The 13,752-nt window shown below is 33.2% G+C and overlaps 1 protein-coding gene across 4 annotated transcripts in view; it reads right to left on the reverse strand.

The window, feature by feature from the left end:
* The window catches only part of LOC148865484 (Actin-like ATPase superfamily protein), a 48,413-nt gene extending 40,378 nt beyond the window's left edge, over nucleotides 1-8,035 (reverse strand). Inside the window, exons 1-2 of one of the 4 annotated variants that reach the window (XM_088979584.1) lie at nucleotides 7,433-8,035; nucleotides 6,132-6,279 (exon numbers count right to left, since the gene is read on the reverse strand). In XM_088979584.1, the coding sequence (XP_088835710.1) occupies nucleotides 6,132-6,279; nucleotides 7,433-7,646 (362 nt within the window). In that variant the 5' untranslated portion in view covers nucleotides 7,647-8,035. The remainder of the gene's footprint in view (nucleotides 1-6,131; nucleotides 6,280-7,432) is intronic. The other 3 variants (XM_088979583.1, XM_088979586.1, XM_088979585.1) reach the window with 3 other exon arrangements.
* Nucleotides 8,036-13,752: the final 5,717 nt, after the last annotated feature.

Here is a 13,752-nt window from a genome sequence, read left to right on the forward strand (position 1 = left end):
AGATATTCAATGCATTCAATTATCTCTCATTAAATCCAACATTTAAGGTATTAATTTGCATTCACTTTCATTGAATCATATATTTAAGGCTTCTTTGTTTCTTCTCATCATAAAATTCTATAATTAAATACATACATAATAAATTAACAATTCCAATAACATAAAAGCTCATACTTTTAAAATCTACCAGAAAAAAATAGTATTTTCATCTAGGTGGTGGTAAGAAATTAAACCATTTGGGCCAAATGGGCCAATCCATGTTGCCACAATTAAATAGTAAAATAAAAAATATATAAAATGAAAAAAATATAGAAATTAAAAAAATGGGAACGTTTTTAACATCAGATTTTTTACACATTAAACAATAATAAGTATGATAAACAATGTTTTAAAAACCAACTCAAAGGCCGACCCACTTTTGCCTTCGGGTCACAAGTCACCAATTAGACTGTCAATGTCAAACGAGTCAAACTGCTTTGCGGCAACACTGTGTGTGTGTGTGTGTAAAAATGCATATTTTATCAATAAATAATATAATTATGTTTTACATATATTACATATAATATATGTATTATGTTGCATTTACGTTTTTTAATTCCGTTTTAATTTTTTATTTACAAAAAATATTAAAAACTGCAATTTGGGGTCAAAAAAGGGTTTTTTTCGCAAAAATAGCAAGGCAAGGCACATAATGCCCTTGGAACGTATAGATCTTAAAAAGTTACTCAAAAAAATATAACCCCAATCAGACATCTAAGTTCAAAGTTATGGCTTCCAAAAGTTTGCACATAATTAAGTGCACAACCTACGACTTGGTTACTGAGTCTAACAAGTCAATGGTTGAAATGCCCAAGTTAGATGGTTTTTAACCAAAAAGGGGGTTCAACAAAACCAAACCTAGAATCAAGGCTGAGTGACGGTTTGAACGGTTCAATCGAGTATGCTAATAACAAGTTGAAAACATTGATTATAAATAAGAAATGCTTTTATTAATGATGGAAATGAGATGTAAAATTTAAAAACAATTAAAATAAAACTATTTTCCTATTATATTTCATTAAATCTCATATCTAAGGTATATTCTCTTATTAAATCCTATATTTAAGATATATTTTTCTCATCATCAAATTCTACTAATTAAATCCACAACATTAATTTTAATAATATAAAAAAATAAATATTTTGAAAAATAATTTGAAAACAAAACCATTTTCTTCTCTCTCGGTGGTGGGTAAGAAATTCAACCACTTGGGGTCAAATCCATTAATAAACAATGGCATAATTAAATAATGAAAAATTAAAATAAATAAAATATATAATACAAAAAAATAAAAATAATTGGGCATGTCATTTATATTGTATATTCATTATACTGAACAAAAATAAGTATGAAATGTAAGAAGTATTTTTGTAAATGATGAAAATGAAATGCCAAATTAAAATCAACCTAGAAATGAAATGATGTCATAGACAAATAATAAAATTTTTAAAAATAGAAAATACAAAGAATCACAAAAATAAATATTATACATAAGATATAATTTTTGGGTCATGGGTTAGTAGTTTGGATCAAATAGATTAATCGATGATATAAGAGTTACATAGTAAATATTTAAAAAATAATAAAAAAGTACAATTAATAAAAAAATTAAAAATGATATATTAATTATGTCAAACAAAAATTAAGTGTGATAAGTAAAAATTGTGTATATTATGTAGATGAAATATATAATTTAAAACTATTCCAAACGCAAAGTTATTATCTTATTTAAATGGTGGGTCAATGATCCAGCTTTTAAAAAAAATCATGATGTCATAATTGAATAATAAATATATAAAAGATCAAAGGGTTTTAAGAAGAGAAAAAGAAAGAAAGAAAGAAAGAAAGAAAAGAAAAGAAAAGAAAAGAAAGGGGAAAGAAACAATAGAATAATAAAGTTCTTTTTTCTATTCTCTCTCTAATTAAATAAAACAGAAACTCCATCCTTGTTTTTTTTCTATTTTACTTTCCATCTTAAATATTTATCATATAAAGTTAATAACCTTCTTTAACTACTAATTAACATGAATTTGCTCTATTAAATACTTATTATAGTAGTACTATTTTTGAAAATAATGAAATTAATATACGTAAAAGATTCTTATCTTTTAAATGTGATGATTTGCCACATTTTTAGAGGAAATTTAATGTTCTTAATAAAAAGAATTGCTATTTTTCAATTAACATATATGCTGAATGGTATATTTATTATGGAGATGAAATATATAACTTAAAACTAATCCAAAAGCAAAGCTATTTTCTTATTTAAATGGTGGGTCAATGATCCAACTTTTAAAAAAAAAAAATCATGATGTCATAATTGAATAATAAATATTTAAAAAAAGATAGAACACAAAAGATAAAAAAGTATAGAGTTTGTTAAAGACATTTCGGAACATTTCTAACGTTATATAATCATCATATTAAATAAAAATAATTGTTAAAATAAAAAATATTTTTATTTGAGACAGAAATGGAATACAAAATTTAATAGTAGGTGCACATTTAGTAATAATAACAATAATTGTTATTGTAATTTAAAATTTCTGCATGTCCACATTTAGTACAAGCATAGTTGTCAAGGCATCACCTAGTCGACTAGGCGCCCTTGGCTGGGCACCTCGCCCAAACGCCTTGACTTTTAGCAACTAGGCGCCCGCCTAGGCGACAAAAATGACAAGGCTGTAAGAATGGTAGGATCCATCTAATGGACGCCATAAAGGTTGCGGAATGGGTGGGCGAATTTCAAAAATTTTCTACTTTCTCTCAACTGGGAATCATATTCCCTAAATTTAGAATACAATATTCAAGGATCCTACTTGAACCATAATCAAACCAGATCTGTACCAAAAGATAAATGAGAGGAATATACCTGATCCGGAGAAGCAGTATCTCCCAAAGTTGGTGTTCACGCCCAAAGAATGCTCCAAGATCCGTTCCTGCTGAAGATGACACAGCTGTGAATGGAACAGAACCAGCAGGGTGCGTCCTACACACTGGATCCTTCACAAGAATCCTCTGGAAGTACTAAACACTGAATCCTTCTCAGTCTTTCTTGCAAGACTGATGTCAAGAACAGATTTCTTGACTTTCTTTTCTGCAAAGATCTAATCTTGCAATGGCAGATGGCGGCGGCAGGAAGAGATCTCCAAAAACGAAAAAGGCTGAACTGCTTTTTCTCTTTTTTCTGGAGAGTATGAATCAGATCAGATCTGAATTCGCAGGAGGTATCCTATACCTCTTCAAGGTGGTTCGAAATCTCCTCATTTCTTCTTGATTAAGAAACCTCCTTTTTAGGAGTTATCCCAATCCAAATCAGTATTTGGATAGGGGATAATCTTAATCCTTTCTGCAGATAAAGTTAGCTTACTCCCGATCTTATCAGGAGGTTACCAGATTCAAATCTAATTTGAATTTGGTCTCTAAGAATGGATAAGGCTAAAAGGCCCAATCCTTTTACTAACTTTAATCTCAAATTTGCCCCATGGATGGGTGATCATATCAGCCCACCTCGAAATGGGCTTTTGGCCCATTAAATGTTCAGTGTCTAATTACTTTCCAATCTGCTGCCCAGTTGGGCTTCTTTGTATGGCGTGGGACCCAAGCATTGATCTACACACCAGCCACATGGGTTCGGCCCAGCCTCTAAAACAAGGCCCAACCGAATTCACTGAAAAACTCAATGAACCCCTTGAGTCCATCATATGGACCCTATGGGCCCAACACTTACATTAAGTGGTCCCTGGGCCAAGCCATCTTATAAAAACTCAGGGACTGTGGGTAGGTGCAAGATTAGCCCATCAGGCATTATCCTCAATGGTCTTACACTTAACCTCTCAGCCCTTAATGATCAAGCACTGCCCGACAAGAGAGGACCTCTCCCTCGGCTGCAAGGTACAGTGCCGCACTCTCCTCTCACATGGATCGCGGGAATTAAAACCATTTGCAAACAATTCGAAACCGAACATATATATATATAAATATATTAATTTTGCAAAACAAAATTCCAACGATTGAAATCAACTGCCGGCAGTTTGGTTTCCATCAGAGAGAGTGCATTCCCGATCATTACCCTTTGTCCGACAAAGTGGCTGATTCTATCACTATGATCACCCACTCAGATGAATTCTCAAACTGCCCCAACATACCCAAGTTTTGATCCCCACTAAGGATTTCACTGATTGGCATATCAAAGGCAGCCTGATCCAACACCTAGTGAAATGTCATAATCGAGTCTAGGGGTCAGGTGTAAATTTCTAGTTTTGCCCATCTATCTCCAAGGTCCAGGGCAATACTGGAAATCTGGTCCGGTTCAAGGATTGAAGTAATCCCATACTGCATGTGCCTCGGGTCTTACCCTGATGGCTGAGACAGGCCATCCCAACACTTGGTGGCACACCAGTATCAGCCTTGGCAGGATAAATCTCCCCAGACTTATCCAACGGCTGTGAACATTTAAAACTAACATGAGTCTCTATAAATGTCCAGTTTTAGGGTTTTACACAGAATTAAACCAAACAACATGAATCAAACATGCACTTTATTTATTTCCACTAAATAACAAAAGTACATCAAATCAGATTGAAGCTAAGGGCATACAAAACTGTCTAACAAAGGCGGGTGCCTTTTATAATATCATTTATATTGTTGTATCTTATTAATGTATGTGATCAATTATATTTTGTTTTAATGTTTTACTATTGAAATTTAAAAGATCAAAGGGTTTTAAGAAGAGAAAAAGAAAGAAAGAAAGAAAGAAAGAAAAGAAAAGAAAAGAAAGGGGAAAGAAACAATAGAATAATGAAGTTTTTTTTTCTATTCTCTCTCTAATTAAATAAAACAGAAACTCCATCCTTGTTTTTTTATCTATTTTACTTTCCATCTTAAATATTTATCATATAAAGTTAATAACCTTCTTTAGCTACTAATTAACATGAATTTGCTCTAGTAAATACTTATTATAGTAGTACTATTTTTAAAAATAATGAAATTAATATATGTAAAAGATTTTTATCTTTTAGATGTGATGATTTGCCACATTTTTAGAGGAAATATAATGTTCTTAATAAAGAGAATTGCTATGCTGATGAATGGTATATAAAACTAGGAAACTAGCCAAAAGTCAGTTTTTCATTTTATAAAATTTTTATCGCCTAGGCGACTAGGCACCCCAATGTCGCCCAGAATCGCTTAGACGCCTTGAAAATTATGAGTCCAAGTATTGAAGTTTATTATTAACCATATTGTTACTTTTATTAATTTTCAATTTCTATCTTAGTTATGATATATCTAAAATTAAAGTAACTAATATGAAAAAAATCCATACGTTCAACGCACGTGCTTAATTACTAGTATCGACTAGAGTACAATTAGACCAAAGGAAGCTAACAATGAAAGAACTACAACATTGGTGGATGTTCATTTTTTTTGGAAGAACACTGTCCTAAAAGTGGAAAGGATTAATGACAACCCTTCTTGCTCATTAGAATCCAGGAAGATTGTTGCAGCAAGTAGAATATACTTAAAAAACAAGGAAACATGGAAATGTCTTGGTGTCAAAGGCATTCACAAGACTAAAAGGAAGTCTCTTTGGAACTGGACCAAACAAGAAGTTGTTGAAGGTCAAAAAAAACCTCAAGAAGATGTTAGTGTTTTAGTTGATCAAAGGTCGGAGCTTGTGAGTTGTTCTTGGCTTTGGTTGTTATCAAGTAAAGATGTGTGCTCGTGGATTTGAAGTGGTTCTTGTCTTTGTTTGGCTTTGAGTTTTGAAATTTGCCTTTGTTTGGGGTCTTCTTCTATTGTGGGGTTTTATCTTGTGGTGATTTTGTAGGTTCTGATTTCAGCTGGTTTTGTTGAGGATAGGATGGCTTGGAGTGCTTGTGTTGGGTTTTAGAGTTTTGTTCTGTCCCTTCTTCTCTCTCGGGTGACTTCTGGTCACTCTCCTCTATGATTTCTTTTTTCTTTTAATAAATTTTATTTTATTACCAAAAAAAGACAACAAAGATGCATTTTAACCAATATACAAAAAGGAAATTGTAATTGACCAAAAGAAAAAAAAGGAAATTGTAATCCAAATATCAAGAGGACAAACCTAAGCCAGTTCAATATATGTTGCTGATCTGTAAGATGGTTAACACCAGATACTGCTAAGCAAACAGCACGTACAGCAAATCGATTAGAACCAGCCTTTGAAAGGGCTTCTGCCATCACTTGTTCCAATGTCTCCCTTGCTGCACTTTCTATAGAATCCAAACCACCAAGAATTAGAATAAATAATCATATCATGGCAGACACTTCTTTCCTATTAGAGTTTTTATTTAATTCTTTTCTTCCATAGATGATAAAGAATTTCATTCAAAAACGTCAATTATTTCCTCGCAAATTCCTCCATGAAGTTACCAAAAGAAGACATCTCCACATCAATTTTCCCTTTTTCTTCCTAGGGGGAGATCTAGCATCTCAAAACCTAAATAATATCATGCAAAAACATCCACTAGATCACAAATTGCATCATAAAATGATTCCAGAATGAAGAAGCAACAATAAATAAAATGAAGAAACGAAAATAACAAATCAATCACCTCATCACCTCTCCACAACCTAAGAACTTCATCCTTCTAACTTGACTAGGGATAAAATGAGGCTCAACTTCTGGCGGTTACAAATGATGCGACCACTATACTATCTCTATCATGTAATATTGAACTCACTTATATAAAGGGATAAGGAAAAGAATTTTCTACCAATATTCTATATACTTCCAAATTATTTTCAAAAAAAAGAAAAAAAAAATCTATGCACTTCCTGATGCTTGAATTACCTCCAGTTTCTGTTTCTTTCTCCAATTTTCCCTTGGCATGGACAACCACCGGCAATCCAGTGTAAGCAGATGATTGAGTTCACCTTCTCAAAAATACTCAGCCGGAGTTATGGGTTGGAACTTGGAAGGTTACCTTAGTTAGAGTCAAGAATGCCCAATTCAACATTGCCAACCACCCAAAATCAATCGAACAAAAGTTTAACACACACACACACACACACACATATATATATATATATATATATCCTTGTTGCGTATCGTTCTGAATTAATGTCGCAACTAGATACATAAACGTAGAATAATATATATTAAAATTGGGAGCCTTTTACCGAAAGAATGCCACAAATCAGAGAAGCATGGAACAAGTACAATAGAACAAACGGGAAAAAATAGATAAATCAAAAACAAGAAAATATAAGTAACCAAAAGGGAGATCGACAAAACCCAGAAATTTAGAAGATAAAGAAACTCATCAAATCTAACATCCACATAGAGAAATACGAAAATAGTACGAGAATGGGAATCGTATCAGATAATCCGGATCGAGATAGATCGAACAATTGGGTTATTACCTCCAACACTGTTGTGGTTGGAACAACCCGCAACAGCCCTCGCGAGAACGGGAAGTGGGTCGGGAAGTTGCTCGGAGCAGGACATGACTGGCAAGCAAACGCACACCGTCGAAGTCGCTCCTCCATCCAACCCGAGAATGACGTCCGACCCATCTCGACTAACGGGCATTTCGCGCTCGAAGTCCCAAATTTCTCCATTTCGATACCTCTTCATCAGAACACTCTTCGACACTAAAAACCACAGACAAATTGCAGGAGAAAAATTGACCTTCACAGCTAATCCATGAAAATACTGTGATGCGAGCGAGCGAGCGAGCGAGCGAGCGACAGAGAGGGGGGAGATTTGAATTCAGACGCCAGAGAGGGGTCAAATATAAGAGGTTGAATTGAATATGAAAGATATTACAGCCGTTTTCTCTTTGTGGGACCAATACATGTCTATTTCTCCATCCAACGGCTTGAAATTGAGGAGTACTAGACTGATTTTGTGACCAGCTTTCCCTCTTCTCCGTGATTCTCTGCACGCGATTTATGGTCGGACATCTTCGGTTGGTGTTGGCGAGAAGGCGTTGAAAACAAGCAAGCAATGACAAGCAAGGCCAATTGAGGGGTCGTTTAGCTGTTCGTTTAGTAGAGACGGGGATTCAAATCCCGCTGGCACCAAAATTGGGGGGAGGGGTGTTTAGTTGCTACACGTGCGACGCACGCGTTTTATTAAAAAAACTAGCGGAGACCCTTGCCATGCACGAAAAAATCTGAAAGATTTAATAATTTTATTTTTCATTTAATATTGATTTATAAAAAATAATTATTGTTAACTGAATATGAATAAATATTTTTTAATAAATTTAGTTTTATTAATAATTTGTTGTAATTTTAATAAATTTATTTTTTATTATTTTTAAATGAAAATTTGATTAATTTTAAATAAATAAAAATAATTATAAAAATTAACATTTTTATTAATTTCACTAATAATTAACAATTATATAGGAATGACAATGGCATGGGTTCAGGGTAGGGTACCCCATCACTTTCCCCGCCCCATAGTCAAGACACTCTACCTCATCCCCGCCTCATCCCTAGTGTCACGCGGGTTCAAGGCAAGGTAATCACTTCTCAATGTCGAACGAGTTTAGGGGCAAGGCACCCCACTCCTCATCAAGGATGGAGAATCCTTGAATTTCCCTGCCCCGTCCCCAGTATTGGGCGGGTTCAAGTAGAGGTGTAAATTGGGTCATACTGTATCGACACGACACAACCCGCATGTGGCCCGCACAAAGTGTGAGTCGTTCCATGCTGGCCCATGAGGCGTCTTGGGCCTTGCCTCCCTCCTCTATGATAATTTGGGGGTCAGTTTGGCATGGCCCACAGCTCGAGCCCACATAGGCCCGTGTTGTGCCATGGGCAGGTTGGTCCATGAGCCAAACCTTGGGCCAGGCCATGCTGCACACCAAGCCAAGCTCAAGGCAAGACACCCACTCCTTGTCCAAGGTTTTTAAAACTATACTGAATAGGGAACTGTTATGGGGTCAAACGGTCTGACGGGTCTGAAGAGATGAGAGATCCATCATATAGATGGTCGAACCTCGTAGGAAGGTTTGGCGAAATTTCAAAAATTTCTCTCTCTCCCATCTGAGAATCACATTCCCTATTTTAGAAAACTGCAATTTCAATGATTAATCTTGAAACAAACCAGACCAAATCTAAAACCAAAAGAGAGGAGAGGGATATACCTGATACGAAGTAACAGTAGGACGACTCTTTAGCAAGAACCGAATTCTTCAGCAATAATGTAGTAAAGGGCTGGTGAGAACAACTTTAGATTACCTCTTCTAGCAAGAAGCAATATCAAGAACGGTTCTTGATCACTCCCACTGGTGGAGATCGAACTAGGTAGGGGTGGCAAGAACAGGAAGAAAAGAGCAGAAGACAAGAGTAGTCAAATGTAAGTTGTCTTCTCTCTTAATTCAGTAAACTGTGAGTGTGTTTGGAGGTCTACCCTACTTTCCTATTTATAGCTTTAAAGAAAACTTCTCATAATCCTATTAGGAGTTTCCTAATCCAAATCTTATATTTAGATATAGACTCTCTTTAAGAGATAAGGATAATCTCTTATCTTATCTACAAATAAAGATCAACATTCTTAATCAAATTAGGAGTTTCCTGATCCAAAACTTTATTTGGATCTTGGACTCTTTGAATGGATAGGGATAATCCCTTATTCTATCAGCTTATCCAAATCCCAGAACCGCCCCTTATTTAATTAATCTTATTAAGCCAGTTTGAATGGGCTTTAGACCCATTAAGTCTATGTGCTCACTTAAACTCTTAACCTGCTACCCAATTAATTATCCTTGTATGGCGTGGGACCCAAACTATGATCTACACATCAGCTACATAAGTTCAGCCCTGCCTTTGTTACAAGGCCTGGCAGAATTCATCGTAGGAGACAATGAACCCCTAAGTCCATCACCATGAGCTCTTAATGGGCCCAACATTTATACTAAATGGTCATTGGGTCCAGTCACCTTATGAAAATCCAAGGATTGTGGGCAGATGCAAAATTATCCTATCAAGTATTACCCTCAATGGTCTTACACTTAACCTCTCAGCCCATAATGATCAAACACTGCCCGACAAGAGTGGACCTCTCCCTCAATTGCAAGGTATAGTGCTACACTCTCTACTCACATGGATCACAGGAATTAAAACATTTTGCAAAAATTTTGAAATCATACACATACATATATATCTAAACTTCCGGCAGTTGATTTCAACTGTTGAAATTTGTTTTTTGCAAAATATGTTTATATAAAGATATACATACATACATACATATATATATATATATATATATATATATATATATATATATATATATATATATTGCAAAAAACAAATTTCAACAGTTGAAATCAACTGCCGGAAGTTTAGGTTTCCATCAAAGAGAGTGCATCCCCGATCATTCACTTTGTCCGACAAAGGGGCTGATCCTGTCACTACGATCACCCACTCAAATGAATTCTCGGATTGTCCCAACATACCTAGGTTTTGACCCCCCCTCTAAGGATCTCACTGATTAGCATATTAAAAACAGCCTAGGTAGTGGGGCAACATGATAATTTCCTACTGGTTTAAATGAGATAACTTAGGAGAGAGATTATAGGAATATTTTTAGGTAATTGGATGACATGGCTTAATGGAAGTGGTGGGAAGGGGAGAGAGAGAAAGTCAAAGAAAATGTAGGGCAGGGATAATGGAGCAAGGAGAGGCATGGTGACAGGGACCCGTGTTTTGTTAAGTGAAAGTTAAATAGTAAACCCAAATCGATACAACCCGAGTTGGTGGATTTCGCTAATGGTCAATTAGTTTTGAGTTACAAACTGCAGACTTGACCAGATCGATTTGGTTGGCGAACAACCTACAACTGAACTGAACCAATCATTGAACACTCATAATTTCAACTAAATTTATAGTCTAATCTCTAATAAATAACAATACTTTAATCTTCAATAATAATTGAAAATTTATAACAAATGTACACAATCATTGAAAATAAGTTTATAATGAATATATAATAGATATCAAATAAAAATATAGTAATTACAAAAAATATAGTAACAAAAATATATAATTACTAACAGTTGTTTAATCTCCAATAATTATTGATATTTTTTTATAAAATAACAAAAATAAAAATACATTTATAAATAATTATTGAAAGTATATTTTAAAAAATAAATAATAATGAAAATAAAATAAATATAAAATTAGTATATATAAATATATAATGAATATAAACTATTATTATAAAATTACTACTAATAAATATAATTTTATTGATAGTTATTTTCCATAATTATTAATTGATATAAGTGAAATTAGTTATTTACAATATTGTTTAGTTGTTGAAATAATTTTTTATTTAAATTCTTAAAATATTAATTATTTATTGAATTTAATAATCCATAAAATTAAAATTGAACTATTACCTAATTCGTTATTTATTTTGTAAAATATTAAATTATTATTAATATGAATATTATGAATTCTATTATAATTATTTTTCTACTTTTAAGATTTTTTTAAATTTTTTTACATAATTTTGTTATTTTAACTATTTAAAATTATATCATGTTAAATGTTTTTTATTTAAATATTTAAATAATATGTAAAATATTTAAAATTTTCATTATTTCAATTTTATTTATTTTAATTTTATTACGTAATATTAAATATTTTGTTATATTATTTAGCTATTTTTAATATTTTTTATTTAAGATTTTTAGTTATTGAAATATTTAAATAATGTTTTATTTTTTAATGTTAAACTTTTATTGTTTGAATAACATTTAAATTAAATAATTCATAAAATTATAATTTATTTTATTAGTACATAATTTCATGATGAGTTTTGTAAGAATATTGAATTATTAATAATATGAATATTATTAAATCTATTATTTTTTTGTGTTTTGAATAAATATTTTAAATTTAGTATATAATTTTTTTTAACATTTAAATAGTTCTATTTTTTTAATTGAAACTTTCTTTAGATAGATATAGATAAAAAGTGGGGGAGAGGATAAATAAATATTAGAGATAGTTTAGGGGAGAATCTCTCTACTAAATTATATATAATTTAAGAGATAAATAAAAGTTAGAGATAATTTAGGACATAAATAAGAATTAGAGACAATTTAGGAGGAAGTGGGAGAAAGTAGTTCCACTTGGCTAAACATTAGAAAAGCAAATCCCTCTTTCTTTTTGGTTGTGTTGGAAATAATTAAACATATGTGATTTCCTTATTGGTTTAATGGGTAATTATATGGTGTTAAAAACTAAAAAATTCAAAAAAACAAAAATTTAGGAAGGGGGTTTGAAGCAAGGAGAGGGCTGCTCACAAGGTAGGACCAATTTTAATACACACACACACACACACACACACACACACACACATATATATATATATATATATATATATATATATAGAGAGAGAGAGAGAGAGAGAGAGATTTTGAGAAATGAGCTTTTTTTATGGCATTTCCCATTAAACTGTTGATGTGTGGCTCATTGTGACACTAGCAAGTGCACTAGCCGTTCAAGTAATAAAGTAGTGAGTGAAGTATCGTTCCCACGAGGATTTAGGAAACAATTACCAATACTAAATTGAGCACTTCTTATCTGATCAACAAATAAATCAAAACTCTAATGAAAGCTAAGAAATCCTAAATTAAAATCTATCTAAATCATTGGCCCAATTGCCTTCAATTCAGGTTAGAAGAGTAAGCAGTAAATGTCAATCTCAGAATTCAGCAATCTATCAATTTGGATCATTCGAATAAATCATGATTGAGCCTTGGTTTGGTGAAACCCCAAGGTCATGAACAGCCTCTCTCAAGCGCATGTTCATCCTATGCATGAGTGACAGTTCTTCTATCTCTAGCAAGAATCTAATCCCCATGCATGCATTTCTTCAAACACTTCTAAGGCATCAATTCAAATCTGAATTGATCACCAACTGAATTGTGCAAGTTATCTCTAACCTTGCACTCAATTCAGTTCTTGAATAGTAGATCTGAATTCCTAGAGTCTCTCTCAAGCACTCTAGGAATTCCAAGCTGTAGATTAATTCGCCCAATCTGAAAATTGCAGATCTGAATTCTCTTTCAAGCAATTCAGATCTTGCAATCTCAGATCTGAGAATTCAGATATGAGTTTTGAAGGTTAGTTGGCCGAATTACTCTACAATCACACCCTTATTCAAGAAACTTCAAGTACAATACATGACCATTTGAATGAATCAAAAAGAATTAGATTGCTGAACTGAAATTTTACAAGCTGAAATACATCAAGGAAGAATGGAAACAAGGAGAAAGAAGAAAGAACATATAACTAAGAAACTGAATTCAAATCAAAAGAGAATGAAACTACAAATGATTTATTACAAAAGATCTTTGAATCACAAACCCTCAATTCGAACTCACCTTCTTCTTCTAGCTTGCTTGTCTTGAAATTCCTTCAGCCCTTCTTCTTCTTCTTCCTTGCGCCTAGCCTTCTTCTCTTCTCTTCTCTCAAGGTGGCCGAACCTCTAAGAGTGGGAGAGCCTTCCTCTCAAGCAATTGAACAACTTTCTCCCCTCCTAGAGGCCTCCTTATATAGTTTTTCAAAGGGGCTCTTGCCCCTTCTTGAAGCCTCTAGAATGGGGTGTATTACACCCCTCATGAACCTTCTAGAGTGTTCCCTCCTTCTCTTCAAGAAACTCCTAGAAGTTGCCGCCCCTAGCTCCCTTTGGGCTGCTATTTGGGCTACAACAT

The sequence above is a fragment of the Nelumbo lutea genome, chromosome 3, assembly GCF_056320005.1.
Source record: "Nelumbo lutea isolate HS-2025 chromosome 3, American lotus-T2T, whole genome shotgun sequence".
NCBI lineage: Eukaryota > Viridiplantae > Streptophyta > Magnoliopsida > Proteales > Nelumbonaceae > Nelumbo > Nelumbo lutea.